General features: G+C 41.7%; 1 protein-coding gene across 1 annotated transcript; it reads left to right on the top strand.

The window, feature by feature from the left end:
- Nucleotides 1-1,438: 1,438 nt before the first annotated feature.
- ELSPBP1 (epididymal sperm binding protein 1) lies at nucleotides 1,439-15,523 on the top strand. The gene is made up of 5 exons (XM_063113229.1): nucleotides 1,439-1,515; nucleotides 6,084-6,220; nucleotides 10,244-10,390; nucleotides 12,606-12,764; nucleotides 15,366-15,523. The coding sequence occupies exons 1-5, from the start codon at nucleotides 1,439-1,441 to the stop codon at nucleotides 15,521-15,523; spliced, it is 678 nt and encodes a 225-aa protein (XP_062969299.1).
- Nucleotides 15,524-19,292: the final 3,769 nt, after the last annotated feature.

The following is a 19,292-nucleotide window of genomic DNA, read 5'->3' as shown; positions in this document are numbered from 1 at the left end:
TAAAAAAAAAAAAAAAAAAAAAAAGAATAATAAGAGCAACGGGAAAGATGCTCCATTATGTTAGCGGGAAAGCAGAGGGCTGTTAAAGGAGGGGGGAGATAAAGTTCGGAGCGTGTTCTGAGACTCAGTGCTGAGTGGCGCCACCTAGCGGTTAGAGGACTTCAATCAATGGCTTTTGATTCCTGACCCATCATCTGGATTTGTTAAGGGCTGGTGCCATCTGATGTCTCCCCTGAGCTGTCCTGACCTTTGCTTTAGTAATTTACAAATGCAACAAACAATTTACAATTGAAAAGCATTTTCACATTAAGATCCTCTTGTCGACCCTGAGAGGCAGAAATTATTAACCTACACTCTCCAGATGAGAAAAGAAAGGCCCATAGAGGGGAAGTGGTTTATTGAGCTTAAGAGCTCTGACACTGTGTAGACAGGCCTGCATTGATTCTGAGATCTGTCACTTACTATCTGTGGTCCTTGGGTAAGTTACTTAATCTTCCAAGCCTCAATTTCCCTCTTCTGTAAAGTGGAGATGACCATGCCTGCTCCTTAGGTTGATAGAGGAGCAGATTGGATTGTGAATACAAAACTTAAGACATCTGAAATACATGAGGTCATGGGTTCAGATCTGCACTGGCCAGGTGCCCTAAAAATAAAAAATAAAAAAATAAAAAAAAAAAAGAAAAGAAAAAGAAAGATAAAAGGACACATCTGAAACACAGTAGGCACCCACACCCAGTAACTGGGAGCCAGTAGAAGAAGTGGTAATAGTAGCTGAGCCTCAGGTCAAACCCAGACAATCACTTCCAAACTCTGTGTTCTTGTTGTTGCTGAGAATGGCATGTTTATGTGTCACTGAGGAAATTACATGGAGAAAAATAGAGCTAGTAGTAATTACGGTTGATGAGGATTGTAAGTTCTAATCCTCGAGAGACTCTAATATCCAGCCGAGGAGGGGTGTGTGTGTGATTCATGAGGAGGATTTAAGGCTGTTGTTAAGCTCCCAACAATGAGTAGAGGCTTTGGAGCCATCTGTATGGGTTAGAATCCTGACATTTCCTCATAACGACAAATCCAGATCTCTCTGAGCATTAGTTTCTTCATCTGTAAAATGGGGATTTCAAAAACCTATCACTTGATTTTTGAGAACCAAGTGGCATGAAGTGTGTTGACTATCTAGCCTGGAATACAGTAAGTGTTCAACAAAAGCTTCATTTCTTCTTTCCGTGACACCTTCCTCTCCACAGTGATGGTGTATATACATATATATGCACACACACACATATTTTCTTTTCTGCAAAAATAAGCTGTATTTTATTATCTTCTGGTGATAGAAAAATGACATGTATGACATCAAACCTGGGGGTCAGTGGGGAATAAGGGTAGCTGTGGGAGCAAAACTTTTGTCTTCTTTCAATTCAGAGAGAAGAACCTAAGCAAGATGAACCAATGGTCTAGTTACCTACTGGGATGGACGACCTTCCTCCTCTATTCCTATGAGACAAGTGGAGGTGAGTGGTCTCCTGGAAAATGACGGGGAGGATTTAGAAACTGAAAAAGATTGAATGGGCAAAAGTAAAGATTCCTGGAACCAAGCAGGAAGGAGATGGCTTAGTGAAATCTCAGACAGACGTGGGGTTTGGACCCTGGATGGGCCACTTCTCTCTATGATCGTGGTTAAGCAATGTAACCTCTCCGAAGTCAGTTCCCAACATGTGAAAGAGAAGTAATAGCATTTACCTCATGGGGTTATTTTGAAGATTAAATAAAATAATGGACACAAGCATCTTTTATAATACTTAGCACATTATAGGGGGAATGTCAATATGTTAATTAAAAGGGAGGCTACATAATTCCAATGAACCGAACCCTCAGACTCCAACTTGGGCACCCTAATTACACTCTTAATGTGACTAGGCAGCTAAATTGACCACCAAAGGACCGTATCGTAAGCGTGGAAACAGAACAAAAGAAAAGCCCTGACTGTGCATAGTCCACTCAGGCCACAGCGATGCATTCTCCACAATTAGGATCTTTTCTGCCAGTTCTTCTTTCTTGGAGAAGGTTCAAGAAACACTCATATATTCACGCCCTTTGATTTTGTGAAGCCCCTTTTCACTGATCCCATTCTTTATTCCAGAGATTCCTAACCTGGGGTCCCTGGATGAGTGTTAGAGTTCATGAAACCCTGAATTTGTATAAAAAATGCGCATTTATCTGGGTAGTGAGAATAGCTATTGTAACGAACAAACTCCAAACTATAAGCAGCTTAACACAATGACACTTTTTTCATTTGCTCCTGTAAAGTCCAATGAAGGTACACCTAGTCAGCAGACAGTGTTCCACGTGTCATTCAGGGGTCCAAGCTCCTTCCCTCTCGGGGCTCTACCATCCCCTAGGGCTTCAGAGTCCTCTGAGTATTCTTTGCTTTTAGCTGATTGACAAGGATCAAGAAAACTTAAAGAACTCGGAGGAGAGTTTTGTTTTGTTTTGGTTTGGATTTTTGGGCCAGGCAAGGACATGGTATACATCACTGCCTCTCACATCCACTGGCTAGAACTCATATGACACTTAACAGCAAGTAAGTCTGTGAGATGTAGCTGATTTTGGCAAACACATAGCTGTCTCAACCATAAGGGCCTATAGTATTTTCCTAGAGAAAAGTTCTGGGTTCTCAAAAGAACTGACAAGTCCCTAAAAGGCTAAGAACTCAGTTTATTCAGGCAAGGAACAATGAACTTGACTGACTGTCAACTTTTCTAGTTATAGTTACATTTTTGGTCATGCATCTCTGAGACCACACCCATATTCCTCTGATGAAATTCTGTATTTACAAGTCTCCTCCATACATATTTACAGACAGATCTATCTAATACACATTTATTGAGCGATCCCTAAGTTCCAGGCACTGTGCTATGGGCCAGAAATGCAGTAGTAAATGAAACCTAGGCCCTCCACTCAGAGAGCTCACAGTGAATGAGACTGATAGGTGCATAACACATAATTCTTTAAATTGGTAAGTACATTTACAGAGATTGACTCTGAGTATTATAAGCATGAGGACGAGTATTGACCCAGACTGAACCAAGTCATCATGGATGAGTAGCAGAGAGTAAAGCTAGGTAGAGAGAAGAGGCATTCAGGGTTGATGAAGGACATGAGAAAAACTCCAAAGACAAGAAAGAACATGGGTAAGGTCAAGGAGATGTTAATCAGGAAGCGAGAACAGGAAGGTCAGCAGGGTTTGGATTATGGAGGATTATAACCCAGTTAAGGAGATTAGGCCATCTGCTGGATTACTTTGCAGATGGCTAATAGTATTCAATTTGTGTTGATTCTTACTAACAACTCTGAAGGATAATCTTAATTCCATGTACAGGGGCATCTGCCTTCCCCTCATCACAGTACCCCATATACCCAATGGTGTGCATGACTGAGGAAAAGCATTGATTGTGACAATGACAATGACGATGATGAGGATGATGGTGACAGCTAATATTTGTTAAGCAGCAGCCATGCTCCAGTGCTATTCTAAGCACTTTCCAGATTTAAACTGGTTTAAACTTCACAAAAACAAGATCAAACTGTTGTGAGACCCAGAGGTGGAGAATGCAATGTTACCTAAGGATCCATAATTGCGTCAGCCCATTGGCGAAGCTTAAAGATGCAAGTCTGCCTTCTCCACTTTCTCCCAACCCCTTTGTGACCTGTGTCAGATCATGACAGGGTAAGGATCTGAGCCAGAGCAAGGATGGAGTTTCTAAGGTATAGACCTGGAAGACATAGATTGTGTCTTGTCCATCTGTATTAGTAGAGGACTAACTAGTATAACAACCCCCAATATCATGGCTTAACTCAATAGTGGTTCAAGTCAAACTCATTTAACAGTTCAAGGTGGTTGCTCAGTGGGAAACCTTTTTCATTGTGGTCCAGAGAACAGGATCCATCTGCTTTGTGTGTCCACCATCTTCCAGGGCCTCAGTGTTTTCTGCCTAATCCTCTTTACCAGAGTTTCTCAACCATGACAGTACTGGCATTTATAGTCAGATAGCTCTTTGTTTTGGGAGCTGTTCTACGTGTTGTAGGATGTTTAGCAACATCCCTGGCTTCTGCCTGGTAGATGCCAGTAACAGCTACCAGCCCCAGCCCCTTGCCAGTTGTAACTACCAAAAGCATCTCCAAACATTGTCTAATGTCCCCTGGGGGGTCCTAATCACCCCTCCTTCTCTATTGAGAACCACCGCTCTATATTCAGCTGGAGGACAGGGGAAGAAAAGAGCATGGAGGATTACTTGGGACATTTATCGAGCCAGAAAATGGTGAACATCATTTCCACCCACAATCTACTTCACACACACAATCACCTATCAGAGTGTCATACTCACAGTATGCCACCGTGACATCTGGGAGGGGTGGAAAGTAGGAGGAAAAGGAGAAGAAGAAGGCAACAAGGGAAGCTGTGCTCCTGGACTAGCAGATGGAAACGCTGAACTCTCACCCTGGTTCCACTCAAAAAAGAAAAAGAAAAGAAAAGATATTAACTTTAAATCATTCCTTAGTTATGTGGGTCTTCACATAATGAAAAATTTCAGCTAGAACAGCATTTCTTAAGATGTGTGAGTTAGAGGGAGAAAAAAGAAAAAAAAAAAAAAAGATGCCTTAGAGGGACCATTAGTCTCTAGCACTATTGAGTGGTTAAAAAAACAAACAAACCCAAAACCTAATATACTTTATACTACAATTCTGATTTGTGTATTAACTCCTATGATACGTCCTTCACTAAAGGAACCTGTTTACCTTTATTTCACATGGCATTTTCTGAACTTACTTTATTCCGTCAGTTTTTTCTTGAGCATCTACTATGAGCAAGTCATGATTCTAGATCCTGTGGATACATCGTGTACAAGACCAAGTTTCTGTTCTCAGACAGTAGAATAAAAAGGTCAAGGCTTGTACTTCCTAAACTTTACTCTTCCAAGTATCATCCCCTCAGCATCTGCCAAAACTGCGTGCCGCTGGCATTGTTATTTATTCAACATTTTCCTTTAAATTTGCTCAATTTTCTTCACTTTAATAAATTCATTTTGAAACAATAGTTAATATCAGTAACGCAATATAAAAGAGTATTACTGCTTGCCATAAATAGCAAGTACAAATAAAAATAAATACTATGAAAGCAAAATCCTATTATTAAATTCTACTAGATCACTATTTTCCAAATAAGGCTTTGAGCCTGTGTCCTGCTCTCTCTTTTTTTTTGTTAAAAAGGGAGATTATTAAGTATTAGAGACGTGACAGACAAATACTAGTATTAAATTGAGGATTTCTCTTTTGTGCAATCAGAGGATTGAAAAGACCATTGGAAAAGGATTTCTTTTCTGTGTTTCAAAATTAGTGTGTGTCCCTGCATTATATAATGTGATCTGTGATCCACCAAAATGTATCTTGTACAACATTAGTGGTGCCTATTCTACACTCTGAGAAACAGTGGTCGGGGAGACAATGTCTTGGTTGCTTTCACTGCATATGAAATTCTTCCCCAATACTCTTGGCCCAAACATAAACCGGACACACCCTTATATGTTATTAGAAAGTTGGATGCTAAGCCTAGGTGTGTAACCTGTAGACCACCATGAGAACTGTCTCAGTCTGTTTGGACTGCTATAAAAAAAAAAATATCATAGACGGGGTGGTTTACAAACAACAGAAATTTATTTCTCACAGTTCAGGAGGCTGGAAGTCCAAGATCAAGTCACCAGCAGATTTAGTGTCTGATGAAAGCCTGCTTCCTGGTTCATAGATGGCACCTTCTTGCTGTATCTTCACATGGTGGAAGAGGCTAGATAGCTCTCTAGGGTCTCTTTTATAAGGGCTCTAACCCCATACATAAGGGCTTTGCTCTCATGATCAAATCACTTCCCAAAGGCCCCACCTTCTAATACTGTCACCTTGGGTGTTAGTATTTCGGCATGTGAATTTGGGGAGGACACAAACATTCAGACCAGAGCAAGAACCAAACCAAGACTCATCCTCGGCTCATTTATGTGACTATCCCCTTCTGTTTTGTTCTTCTGTCCTTCAGACAGGAAAGAGGCAACATGTGTTTTTCCCTTCACCTACAAGGGAGAGGTTCACTTCACTTGCACCAAAGTCAATAGCTTCTCCCCCTGGTGTGCAACCAGAGCAGTTTATGATGGCAGATGGAAGTACTGCATGACAGAAGGTGAGTGGTAACACATCGTCCTCTGTCATCAGGCTTCTGAATAAGGTGGATTTCAAAAGAGAATGTGTGAATGTGTATGACATAATCATATTTTTGCAGACAAATTATAATGTTTTGTGTGCATAGAAAATACTCTTGAAGTTCAAACACTGAATGCTAATAAAGGGTAATAATGTTAATGATAGTGTTAAAAATGGTGCTTTCTGGATAAAGGTCTTGCAAAATTGTAAGACCAGTTGACCAAATGGAACCATAGTATTCTTTGTTTCTTTCTTTTCTAAATTAATAAGGAGAAAAGAAACAAAATGTAAAAGAAAAGATATTTGAGAGATTGTTTGATTTTTTTCAAAGCCCAAGGTATCTTTGACAATTATATGACTTCTGAGGATTTTTTTTGTGCACAGAGACAAAAGACTTAGTTTGTTTAGTGTTGGACATTTAAATTGTTCCTACTAATATCCATCTTTTGAATATTTAGGATTTACTCTTCCCTGGTACCACAGTTTTTAAGTCTCTTAGATCAAATGCCTCTCCCCACCTTATAATAAGTAGATTATAATGTTCCTTTCACTACCCTGAAATTAAATTTACTAATAATATCACCTATCTATAGTCAAAATTCCCAGCTAAATCAACATAATTCCTTAACAGCAATATAAGAAATAAAATGAAAGAAATGTATAATAAAGTAATAAGCATGCATGATCATAACTAACTGAAAAGACATTAAAAAGCAGCCAGAGGCTTGTGCCTCTAAGCAGAATCTCTTTGATTATGAGAGCTAAACATGACTACAGAAAATGCCCCCACACATTGGAAAAAAACCCTAAAAACAATACCACCTCTGTTGAAAACTAACGCTCTAGCTCAGTGCAAATCAGGATCAATAGCTTGAAATTGAATTAGAAATTTTTCTTTTTTCTAAATTCTGGAAAAGTGGTACCAAAACATGCTTAAGACAAATGGTAGCAAAACTATGCCAAAAGTGTATATACTGACACAATCAGGGCCTAGATATATTAAATTCCACTGTAGCGTTGTTTTGAACAACCTGCTTTTGTCTAAATCTCTTTTAGCTAACTTATTGAGGGCCCCTGTTTAGGTGAAGGCTTACCTTTTAAATCTCCTCTCCTCAGCTCTGGTCTCTGAACCAAGTATTGCTCTTTGGATCCATAACTGGCAGCTTTCTCACTGCCTTTTAACAGTTTGACTGCTTAGCCTTGCACCACAGTAGTGAGTAAATGATATTCATGCACATTCCTAAATAACGTCTTGCAGGATTCCTCTGCTCAATCTTACATCATGAGTGATATCAGAAACAGGTATCTATATTATAATGTCCAGATATGTTAATTTAAGATATTTATATAACTAGAAATATAGTACTGTGCAGAGGCTGTTGTTTTTTCTTTCTAATTCACAGGTTTTCTCAATGAGGATGAAGGGCCACCACTGCACAAACCAGAAAAATAGGAGTCATCCCTGATCCTTCTTTCCCTCCCACCCTACACCTAACCTACAAACCTATTCTGTCTTCAAAATAGATCCCAGCTCTAGCCTCTTTCCAGCCCTCCAAACCACCTCAACTCTTTGTCGTAATAATCTGCTAGCTGGTCTCCCCTAATCCCTTCTCACCCCCTTTAATCTATTCCCCACATATCAGCCAAAGAGACCTTTTCAGAATGTGAAGTTAGGTAATGATACTTCCCTGCTGATACCCTCCACGGATCACCTTCATGCTTAGAAGAAAACCCCTTGCCTTGGTCTGCAAGGCTCTGCATTACTTTGCTCCCCTCTGTTCTCATCTTCCACCACGCACTTCTTTGCCTACTGAGCTCCAGCTATAGTGGTTACCATGCTGCTTCTTGAATATTCCAGACTCCCTCCTGTCTTTGAACTCTTCACACTTTTCTTTCCTCTACCTGGAACTCACCCCAGATTTTTGCATGGCATGTCACCTATTCAAAGGAGCCCTCCCTCACCCCTTCATCTGTGATAGCCCCTTTCACTCCCAAATGAGCCTGATTCTCCCATTGCACATGAGTAAATCTACCCACTATGAATATAGTGTCAGAAAATATATTTGTTATTCTGGTCAAGATGGTGGAACAGACAGTCCCCAGCATCCCTCTCCCACTAGTCAACCAATTTACAACTATAAAAAAGCAACAACAGCCAGGCTGGGGCTGCTAGAGCTCAGGGGAAGAGGAGGAGAGACCTACAGAGGTCATGAAGGTGAGAGAAACCACGATGAGAGAAAGAAAAACTGCTTAGAGCATTTTGGGCATGGCTGCTTTAATGTTGGAGCTGCTGAGTGCACAGAGCAGGAGCCAGCAGAAGCCACAGCTGTGTCCTTTGGATGAAGTTGCATGGAGGTGGCAGGGGAGAGGGGGGCTTTGGTGGCCCCCAGGACTGCAAGGCCACTAATAGGGTTCCTGTGGACCCACGCAGGAGCGAGGAGACAGAACAACTGAAAAAAAGAGCCATTCAGAGGCTGGTGAGTCATCACAAGGGACTGATGCACGGCTCATCCCATGAGAAGTGTTCGGAGCACTGGTGGTGGGGGAGGCGGGCCCACTGGGAGAACACTGGGGCACAGCAAGGACAGCCAATCCGCACCCCAATCAGTGCAGGACCACTCAGAGGACACTGGTCAGGAATATACAATTTCATCCAAAGGTGCACTTTGATGAAAAGACTCAGGCCCAGATCAGAGTTTCTACACAACCCAGGTGTACCAGGTCTGTGGAGAGCTGGAAGTACTGATAAGGTCAACCATTAAACCCTGAGCTGTACAAAAAGCCTTCCCTCGGGAGAAAGCAGCAATTTAGCTCATCCACACAGCTCAAGTACTGGTTCCCACAGGAAGTTCCTCCATTTTAGAAGTGAGCAAAGAGCAAAAAATTAGTTCCAGCCCAGGCACACCACCAGTGTGTTGGGGCTCACCAGAGGACCTGAGGTATGGAGCCAGTGACCGCCCCCCCCCCACAACCGGGCACACCACCAGCAATAAAGAGCATGCCAAAAACATCACCTCCATGTGTGTGACCCACCACAGCCACTGCAGTAACCACAGCTGCCGTGAAAGTGGCTAGATGTCGCAACCACCATGCAGATGGTTCACCAGCCACTGCAGTGCATTGACACAAGGAGATTCACGAGCAGAGACCAAAGAAAAGAAGAGAATGTTTCTCTCCACAAAGCCCATTCCAGAGTGACAGAAGAAGCATCTGCTCTATGATAATATTGGGGGATCTGAACACAACTCTCAGCATTGGACAGATCATCTAGGCAACAGATCAACAGAGTAACCATTACTCTCTCAGAAGGAGAGAAGAAATCTAGGGTTATCAGTGGTGGGAGGTGGGATGGAGAGGGGGGTAGGGAGAGACTGGACAAGGGGCATAGAGAATAAGTATGATTTGTAACAATATATATACTAGTAATATTGATTCGATCAACATATGTCAACATTGAACCCCCAAAATATGTATAATCAATTATGATTTGATAAAAATTACAAAAAAAGAAAATGTATTTGTTGTGCTACATTTGTTGTAAGAAATTTATTCTATTCATGTAAGTTGCGATAAGGATGATAACTTTACTAGATTTGATTTCACTGACATTTCTTTTCATAACCTCAACCTTTTTTGTAGATCAAGATTTTGACTTCATGTGCTGGTCATAAACCATCAAGATTCTTTGTATTGACTTTATCCCTATAGGTCTGTTGGTGATTGTAATTAATTTACTTTTAAAATACATGTGATGTAGTTGTTTGTTTGTTCAATAGGTGGGGGCATCGTGGGTTGTGACTGGAAACCTACTGGAGAAGCTTTGAGGATGAAAGTGTATGGAGTAGGCTTTACTAAATGCTTGATGAAATGAATGCACGGGGTGTCTTCCAAACCCGATGTTTGTCCTGTCTTTGATGGTTGGTTGATTGATGGATGATTCAGTGACTCTGTCTTGTGAATGACTAAAGAAAGTCAATCCACTCATGAACTCTGTTCTGTACAGATTATCCACGATGTGTCTTCCCCTTCATCTATCGAGGAAAATCCTATGAAAGTTGCATCACAGATGGTGGCATCTTAGGAAAGCTGTGGTGCTCAGTCACCTCCAGCTTTGATGAGAAGCAGCAGTGGAAATACTGTGAAATGAATGGTGAGCCGCTGGAGCAAGGATGGGGGTGTATGGTGAGAAGGAAGGCGGACAGCAATATCCTCATGAGGGGATGGTGAGCAGGGCGGACAGCAGAGCAGCTAGGGACCGTGTGTGTTCTCAGAGAGTACACCCGACCAGCCACAAGAGACAGGAACATCCTGTGGCCATGTTCCCCCAAGTCCCCAACGCCAGCATGAGAACCCAGGTGTCCTGAGAACTGAAACTATGGGCTGTAGTCTTGGTACTGGTTTTTCATGTATTTTTGTTTCTAGAATTGACAATAACCCATAGGTGAACCCTACCTGCATTTCAATGCAGTTTAACATCTAATCTTCATTCTACATCTAATCCTAACTTAATAATAGCCAACATTCATTCAGTGCCCTTTCTGTACTATACTCCGATCCAGGAGCTTTATATACATCTTGTTGAATCTTTCCATGGCAGCTCTGTGAGATGCTATTCCTTCCCAGCTCACACAATTAATAAATGGTCCAAGCAAAATGAAGTCCTTCCAGCTCCTACGCTATGTCAGAGTTAAAATTTCAATTGAAGTCCATATGGCTCTAAAGCCCGTTCTCTCTTGTTAAGCATTTTTGACTCCATGGAGATAAAAATGCATGCAAGGCACTTATCCTCAGGCACACTCATTCTTACAGAAAAATATTAGTTGTATTCCTCCCTTAGCACTCAAAAAACCCTAATTTCATCTAAAATCTTAATTTTATACTAGCCCTAGCCATCCGCCCTTGTGTCCTTAACTCCAAACCAATCTTATCCTCAAATCTCACCATAAACTCTGTCCTACTGCTTAACCTAATTTTTTATTCAAATCTGATTTTAGGTTAGCTCTAACTTTAGCATGTAAACTTCTGTTCATCCTTAATGCTATTCAAGCTCCTCACACCCAGTTTTGATGTGTAACAGATTAGAATTTGCATAAATCACTAAACAGTTGCCTAACAGAAGGTACCCTTTAGCTCTGGCTTACAGATTTCATTGAGAAAGCTGTTAAATCTCTTGGTCACTTTTGTTATCTGCAAAATGAGGATGCTAAACCCTGACTTTACAGGGTTTTTACATATTGGAGTTCTCTTCCATACAGGCTCTATCATGGTGCCATACCAGGTACCTATGAAATGTGAGTTCTCCTTTCCCCCTATCATCTGAGCCACTTGTCAAAACAATTTAGACCTAAGTTAGAATTCTGCTATTGCTGTTTAACAGCTATGTGATCTTGTACATGTTAGATAATAAAAATGATAATGATCATAATACAGTGAACTTTTGGTAGGCATTTGCTGTGTGCCGGGTAGTGTTCTAAGTACTTCACATGAAATAACTCATTTATCATCCACAACAACCCCTATGAGGTGAATCTGATTGTCAGCCCCACTTACAGATGGGGAAGCTGAGGTTCATACAGGTTCCGTTGCTACGTGTCAGAGCTGTGGTTTGATCCCACGGAGTCTAACCTTCAGAATTTGCACTCTTACTCACTAATCATTACTGTCTCTAAATCCCAACCCCTTAGTCAAATTCTGGCTTTCTCTAAAACACCACACAAAGAGCCCGGTCATTAGGCAAGACTGAGCTTACTGCTTATTGAAGTGAGGGAGATTACTACTTTGACAGAGTCTTAAGAGCACCTTGGCGTGGGGAGGGCAAAGGAAGGATATTGACGAATTTGGGGGGTATGGTCTAAGGTGGGTCTTTCAATGTGGGGATGCCATCTGGATTGGGTAAGGATTGTGACATAATAGTTTAGGATTGGTAGTCATGGCTAGGCAAAATTACTGAGGAGAGAGCTTCGAAAAGTCTTGAAGAGTAAACTGTGTTTTCATACAATCTACTGAAAAGTTGAATGATCTGGTTTTATTTAAATAGCTTTTCAGGAAGTTCCTGGAATGAACATTAAAGTTATTTGCAACTTTTATCTTCTTGGGGAAGAACTTTTTAGATTAGTAGTGTCAAGTTGATGAAGACCATGGAACAGTAGAGTCATGTTAATGTAGACAGTAAGCTGTGTGGGTGTTGATGGTTTTGGATCCCACCTACCCACAAAGTGGAAATAATAACATCACTGAGAAGTTGTTTGGAGGATTCAATGTTATACTGCATTGAGATAAAGTGTGGCACATACTTTGTGTGTGATAAATGGAAGCCCTTTTCATCTCCTCTTCTTGACCTGTAACCTTTCCATGATCATTTTCAGAGTATGGAGGAAATTCTTTAAGCAAGCCCTGCATCTTCCCTTCCACCTACAGAAATAATGTGGTCTTTGAATGCCTTGAGGATGAAAGTAACAAGCTCTGGTGCCCAACCACAGAGAACATGGATAAAGATGGAAAGTGGAGCTTCTGTGCTGACACCAGTAATCTGGGGAGAGGGACTGGATGAGCGTGGGTAGACTCTTTCATTCATTTACTCAACAAACACCTAGTAAATCCCTACTGTGTGTCAGACACTTTGTTGGGCACTCGGGATATGGTGATGAGTAAGGCAGACAGGGTCCTCCCTCATGCTTGTATTTTGTTTTGGCCGCTCGCTGATGTGGAGATCCAAACCCTTGACTTTGGTGTTATAACGGTCCTGCTCTCATGAATCTGATGGACAAATAGTATAAAAAATGTGATACTGCAATAGGCTTTAAGATCCAAGAGAAAGGTGCCAATATTAAACACCTAACTCTCATACAAATATAGAGTAAGCACATGCTAAGGGTTTTAAAAAAAAAAATCTATTAATGAGGGAATCAGAAGGATAGAAAAGCTGATTCAAAGCAGGTTATAAGGCATTTTTATAGTCAGTGAAGAAAAGAATGCTGAGCTAAAGCAAGATTTCTAAATTTGATTCAAAATCCATTAACATCTAAAGGACAATCAAATCTCTGAAGTTATCTTGTCTACCAGAAAGAAATTATTTGCATCTATCGAACAGAAATTATTCACGACCTCTCAGTCTTCTATAAGTTACATCTAATTGTTGCAGAGTCTGGGCCTCCAATCAATAGCAAATAGTAAGTCAAACAGTTATATTCCTCTAGAGCAGGGGTCTGCAAACTCCATCCCACCTATAGGCCAAATCTGGACCAATGCCTGTGTTTGTATAGACCCCTCAATCTAAGAATAGTTTTTACATTTTTAATATGGTTAGGAAAAAATCAAAAGAAGAATAATACTTTGTGACAAGTGAAAATTGTATAAAAATCAAATTTTAGCATCCACATATAAAGTTTTATTGGAACAAAGCCATGCCCATTCATGTATGGGTTGTCTATGGCTGCTTTCTAGCTACAACACAGAGTTAAGTAGTTGTGACAAAGACTGTATATTGCACAAAGTAAAAAATATTTACAGAAAAAGTTTGCTGACTCTGAACTCGAGTATCAGATGACTCTTAGGGGCTTGTTAGATAATGCTCTAGGATGACATTAAAAAGTCATGTGACAATCTTTTGGCCTTCTTTCAAGTTTTAGATAATTTTTGTCAACAAAAGATAGCAAATCTAGATTTGGTGGGGTGATCAGGAAAGAAGCTCTAGAGAAGGAAAAATATAACCCTGGCAATGTGTCTTCATCATTCTACTCTTCGGCAGCAATCAGTAGGTCTTGTTTTGGTATCATTTTGTCTAGGGACAGGGCTTTCCCTTTACATCCCTGCTTCCTTATAAGTTATCCAAGTTTCCAACCTCTGTTCAGGAGTCTTGCCTGTATCTGGGGTTGTTGAATGGAGGTTTGTCCCCGGGTGATGGGCCAGCTAGAAGTGAGAGAGGTTCACACAGGAAGATCCAGTTGACTTTCATTATTTGCAATAGTTATGTTCTATGAAGTTGCTGTGCACACTGGATTAGTAAATATGGAACCATTGCTTCTAGGGGGAAATACAGAGTTAAGTCCCTGTGAGCCTCTGGTCACAACATTTCTGTCAACTGATCAATATATCACCTTGTTTTATGTGTATTTCTGTTTAAAGACACCTTATTTAGTATGTATTGCTGATTCATTCACACTGAACTCATGGCCAACAGCCCTATAACTCGTGTCTGAAAACAGCTTATCTGAGGTACGTACTTTCTCCATAAGGCATATTGGAGCCTTCCTGTGCTTGGGAACACCAGAGAACACTATGCTTAGGGGCCATTGTAAACAGTGAAATCAACAACAAAAAGTGTGAAAATTTAGGCCGGCCCGTGGCTCACTCGGGAGAGTGCGGTGCTGATAACACCAAGGCCACGGGTTCGGATCCTGTATAGGGATGGCCGGTTTGCTCACTGGCTGAGCGTGGTGCTGACAACACCAAGCCAAGGGTTGAGATCCCCTTACCGGTCATCTTTAAAAAAAAAAAAAAGTGTGAAAATTTGAAAAACACAGGCACTTGTTCACACTTTGAGAGCTGAAATGAGAGGCAGAGAGTCGCCTTGTTCAACCTCAGCTGAGAACGTGTGTGTCCGGCGACTCGATATTTTTGCTGCTCTATAAATGACTGCAGAAATGCCATGAGAACTGATTTTGGGGTTACAATTAAATTTTAGTGAGTAGGTGAATTTGCAAACATGAAATCCATGAAAAATGGGACTCCACTGGAATTTGGACCCGAGTGCCCCCCACTCCACTCCCTGGTCCTCCTGGTGACAGACATTCCTCTCCCTCCTACCTCTAGGACTCTTGTGATTTCCCTCTTCCCTTCATTTCCATTTCACTCTCCCTTTGTATCCCCTACTTTTCCCCCAAGTCCTAAGCTCAGATAGCTTCTGAGGGAAGAAAACCCAGCCATACAACATTCTTCTGACATTTAGGTTTAGGAAAGAATTCACCCTTCCAATGGGAGCCTCTGAGCAGCGCCCAAACAGCACTGCCCAACCATATGCAGTGTTGACCTGACTCTGAATATTGGGTGAGCTCTGAAGCCCAAGCCTCCACTACAGTGTGGAGGTCCCAGAAATAACCTTTGTTTAATCCCTTTCTTCTCCCCAGGGATTTCCACATTGGCTCCTGGCTTTCCCTGCCACTTTCCATTCAACTATAAAAACAAGAATTATTTTAACTGCACTAGCAAAGGATCAAAAGACAATCTTCTATGGTGCGCAACTTCTTACAACTATGACAAGGACCACACCTGGGTGTATTGCTGATGTTAAGGTGAGAGCAGGGACCAAAAGTGGATGCATCATTGATGCAAAGGTAAGACAGGTAGCACACCTGGGTACATTGCTGATGCGAAGGTAAGACAGGTAGCGCACCTAGGTACACTGCTGATGTGAAGATAAGATAGGTAGCACACCCAGGTGCATTGCTGATGCAAAGGTGAGAGTTATTCCTTCTAGCATGTCTGATTAGCTGAGGTTCCCAGCAAGGTGGGCTCAACTTTCCAAAGGTAAGGTGGAGGTAGGAGGAAGACTGGAACAATTTCCCAAATTAGAAAGCTGGAAGAAACTGGGATTTCTGCTGGCAAGCAGAAGAGCAGAGGAAGGATGAGTAAACTTTTTCAGATGTAGAAAGGTATCATTATTCCAAGTTTGTTTTAGGTCTGCGAAGATGTGGGTTTAAAAGATTAGGAAAGTGGAATTTCTCAAACTGGAATGTGATATATGAAAAGACAACCTAGAAAAGGATATAACTTAGACTTCTCTGGTCCCCAGAAGTCATGGCACCATTTTGTCTTTCATTACCCCCATCATTGAGTAGACAAACAAGGAAAGGGTGGGGCTTACTTCTCTTCCTTTGTCAATTGGGTCTCCTGCCCCACCTCAGCCAACGAGTCATCAACTATCCCTGCAGGACTGCATTAGTTTTCTGTTGCTGGTAACAGCGTACCTGAAACTGGGTAATTTATGAAGAAATGAAATTTATTTCTTTTAGTTTTGGAGGCCAGGAAGTCCAAGGTCCAGGGTTATATCTGGTGAGGGTCTTGTTCTTGGTGGGGACTGTCTACAGAGTCCTGTGGCAATGCCCATTAGCATGAGTGAGAATGGCAAGAGTGTGAATTAGGGTGCTCACTTTCCCTGCTTATAAAACCACCAGAGCCACTCCCTGATAAACCATTAAGCTATCAACCCATTAATCCATGAATGGATTAATCCATTGATGAAAGCATAGTCCTCCCAGTCCAATCACCTCTTAAAGGTCCCACATTTCAAATACCATATTAGAAATTAAGTTTTCACATGGGCTTTGGAGGGGACAAACATTCAGACCATAGCAAGAACCAAATTTACTTCTTCTTTTCTTCTAGTCTTTTCCTTCTGGCTCCCCATCTGGGCTAGCTTCAGTATTCTACAGTCTATAGGAAGTCTCTTTAGATCTCTTGCATGGATCAACTGACCTAATCACTCTGTAACTTCTGGAATCAAAAAGTAAAGAGAATCCCTTTCATCAGATATGTGGACAAAACTCTACTACTCCTCCCTCCAGGGTGGAAAACTCTGATGGTTCTAGCAATATTTGTCCTTACAATGAACATGGCTTATAGATGACGCCACATTAGTGACTCCATGATTCTGGCTTGGCAGTAAAACTTATCTTTTCTGAATAGAGGATAGGCAAAGGAGTGGGTTTGGGCCTCTGGGTACCATTTTAATATGGTGGATATTAAAAAACACCCACAGTGGTCTCCAGTCTGTGGCTAAGACTAAGAATATTTTTAGTGCCCAGGCTCCAAAATTCATTGCAAAACTGCCTCAACCATTTCTTCCCCATGCCTATGGCTTACGTCAATAATTGGTTACAGAATCTGTTTCCCTCTGAGCCCAGATGCAAATTCGTGTTGTGTTGCTGCTGCTGCTGTTGTTATCGCTTTCCTTCTTCCTTCTCCTTCTCCTTCTGCTTCTCTTTTGTCTTTCTCTTCCTCTCTTTTCCTTCCTCCTCCTCCTCCTTCTTTCTCCTTCACCTTCTATCCATCACAGCAGGATTGTATTCTTGCAAGTCCCTCTCCCACCAAACCTATTAGCCTAGAGGTGAGGTCAAGGGGCTCACTGTTCATTGTCTGGCTTGCCCCATGAGCCAGGAGGGAGGGTCGAGCTGTGTCCACCTGCTCTTGGCTCAGCTGCTTCCACTTACTTCTGTATGAGTCTTGAAGTCAATACAAAGTCACTTTTCTATTCACAATACATTTTGAGCCAATACATACTTATTACTTGAACTCTAGCCTTTGATTCTATTTTTTTAATTATTATTTTAAACAATTGTACATGTTTATGGGCTACAGTGTATTGTTTCAACACATGCATGTATCGTATAATGATCCACTTAGGGTAGTCAGCATATCCATCACCTAAACATTTGTCACTTCTTTGTGGTGATAACATTTAAGATCCTCTTTACTAGCTGTCTTGAAATATGCCATACAATATTAACCATAGTCACTCGAGAGCACCAAAACTTATTCTTCTTATCCTTTAATTCTTTTTTTAAGGAACTTATTCTTCTTATCCTTTAATTCTTTTTTTAAGGAGAGGACAAACATCTTCAGAGGAAGACTACCATACTGAGGCTGGAACCTGCTTCACCTTTTTAAAAACCACATCTTTCAAGCTTAGATCACCTTTAGAAATACCCTCTCCACCCTTGCTTGATCTCTCAGTCCTTTGTGAAGAACAAAGGGAATACGTGGCATAACTACCAATAAAGGAACTCTAACTCAACCCTGGGGGCTGCTTTTTCTGCTTCCTAGAAGGAGAGATATGGTGAATGTGTGCGGAAGGAAAAGTTGGTGGCTGAGTTTTTTCATGGTGGAGAGATGTGACATACAGCTCAGGGACACTTAGAAATAATTGAAGCCTGCTCGCTCTCTCTCTGAGAAATCACAGATTTGGGTGGAGCATTTGTAGGTACTTATTAAATTATTAATAAATAAATTAGTAAGTAAACAGAATGCAGAAAACTCATTGCAAGACTGCCTCAACTATTCCTTCCCCATGCCTGTGACAGACATCAGTAGCCGAGTACAGAATCTGTCTCCCTCTGCGGCCAGATGCAAACTCATGCTGCTGTTGTCACTGTCCTCCTCCTCCTTGTACGTTTCCCCACTTCTCTGTCCCCCTCATCTTCTAAATAAAACACTCAGCAATTTCTACCACCACCCCCACTACACCTAGACATCAGGCATAGATTTTAGCTGTTCGGCCTTATTTATTATCAATTTGAATGTCAAAGGAAAAATAATGTTGCATTTCAGGAGCCTGAAAATTTAATGGTAGATCTGTTTCACTTTAGCTCGAGAATAGCTAGAGGATCAATCCTCACTCAGCAGCATACAGAAACCCCATAGTAAACACGGTTCTCCCGTTCCCAGATCCCATATCCCATTTCCTTGTTTAAAGCCTTCCCTCACCTCCTTTTCTGCCTCTGCCCCCTCTCTCACCACACTCAGGCCTCTTCCTTGAGCACACCAACCTCCCCGCTGCCTTTGCTTGTGCTGGAATTCTCTTCCCTCTTGTCTTCCTGTATGTGTCATCCTCGCCTCATTCACTCTCTGTAGAAATGCCCCCGTGGTGGCGATGGAGACGGGCTGCCCAGGTCCCCCTTCAGAAATGGACTTGCTGCCCATCTCTGGGGAGTGCTGACTGCAGGTCATCTTTGGTGGTCAGTCCAAATCAGAGATGTCCTCAGCTGTGAAGTGGCCTCCCCACCCAAGGCCATGCCCTTCGCAGGGCTGCCATAGCCAAAGACCGACTGAGGCCAGGTTTAAAGGCCCAGCCATTTCAATCCAAGTGAGACAGCTCAGAAGAACTACGTTCAGAGCTCCCGTGGGTTCAGCTGAGGTTGTCAAAACCTGCACCATAGTTCAGTTTTTCCCTGTGCCGAATCCTGGTTCTTTCCCTCTCCTTCCACAGTATCGATCCCAAGGAAACTCCCAGACAAACCTCGTGCATGCTCATGTCTACTCTCAGACAGAGGAGGAGC

This window comes from Cynocephalus volans, chromosome 10 (assembly GCF_027409185.1).
Source record: "Cynocephalus volans isolate mCynVol1 chromosome 10, mCynVol1.pri, whole genome shotgun sequence".
NCBI classification, from domain to species: domain Eukaryota; kingdom Metazoa; phylum Chordata; class Mammalia; order Dermoptera; family Cynocephalidae; genus Cynocephalus; species Cynocephalus volans.
Note: the sequence above shows the minus strand (reverse complement) of the source record. Positions and strands in the feature narration are given on the sequence as shown.

Coding starts and splice junctions, on each gene's coding strand:
- ELSPBP1 (XM_063113229.1), top strand. CDS start 1,439: ATGAACCAATGGTCTAGTTACCTACTGGGATGGACGACCTTCCTCCTC. Junction 1,516..6,083: donor GAGACAAGTGGAGGTGAGTG/GTCTCCTGGAAA, acceptor TCCTTCAGACAG/GAAAGAGGCAACATGTGTTT. Junction 10,391..12,605: donor GAAATACTGTGAAATGAATG/GTGAGCCGCTGG, acceptor GATCATTTTCAG/AGTATGGAGGAAATTCTTTA.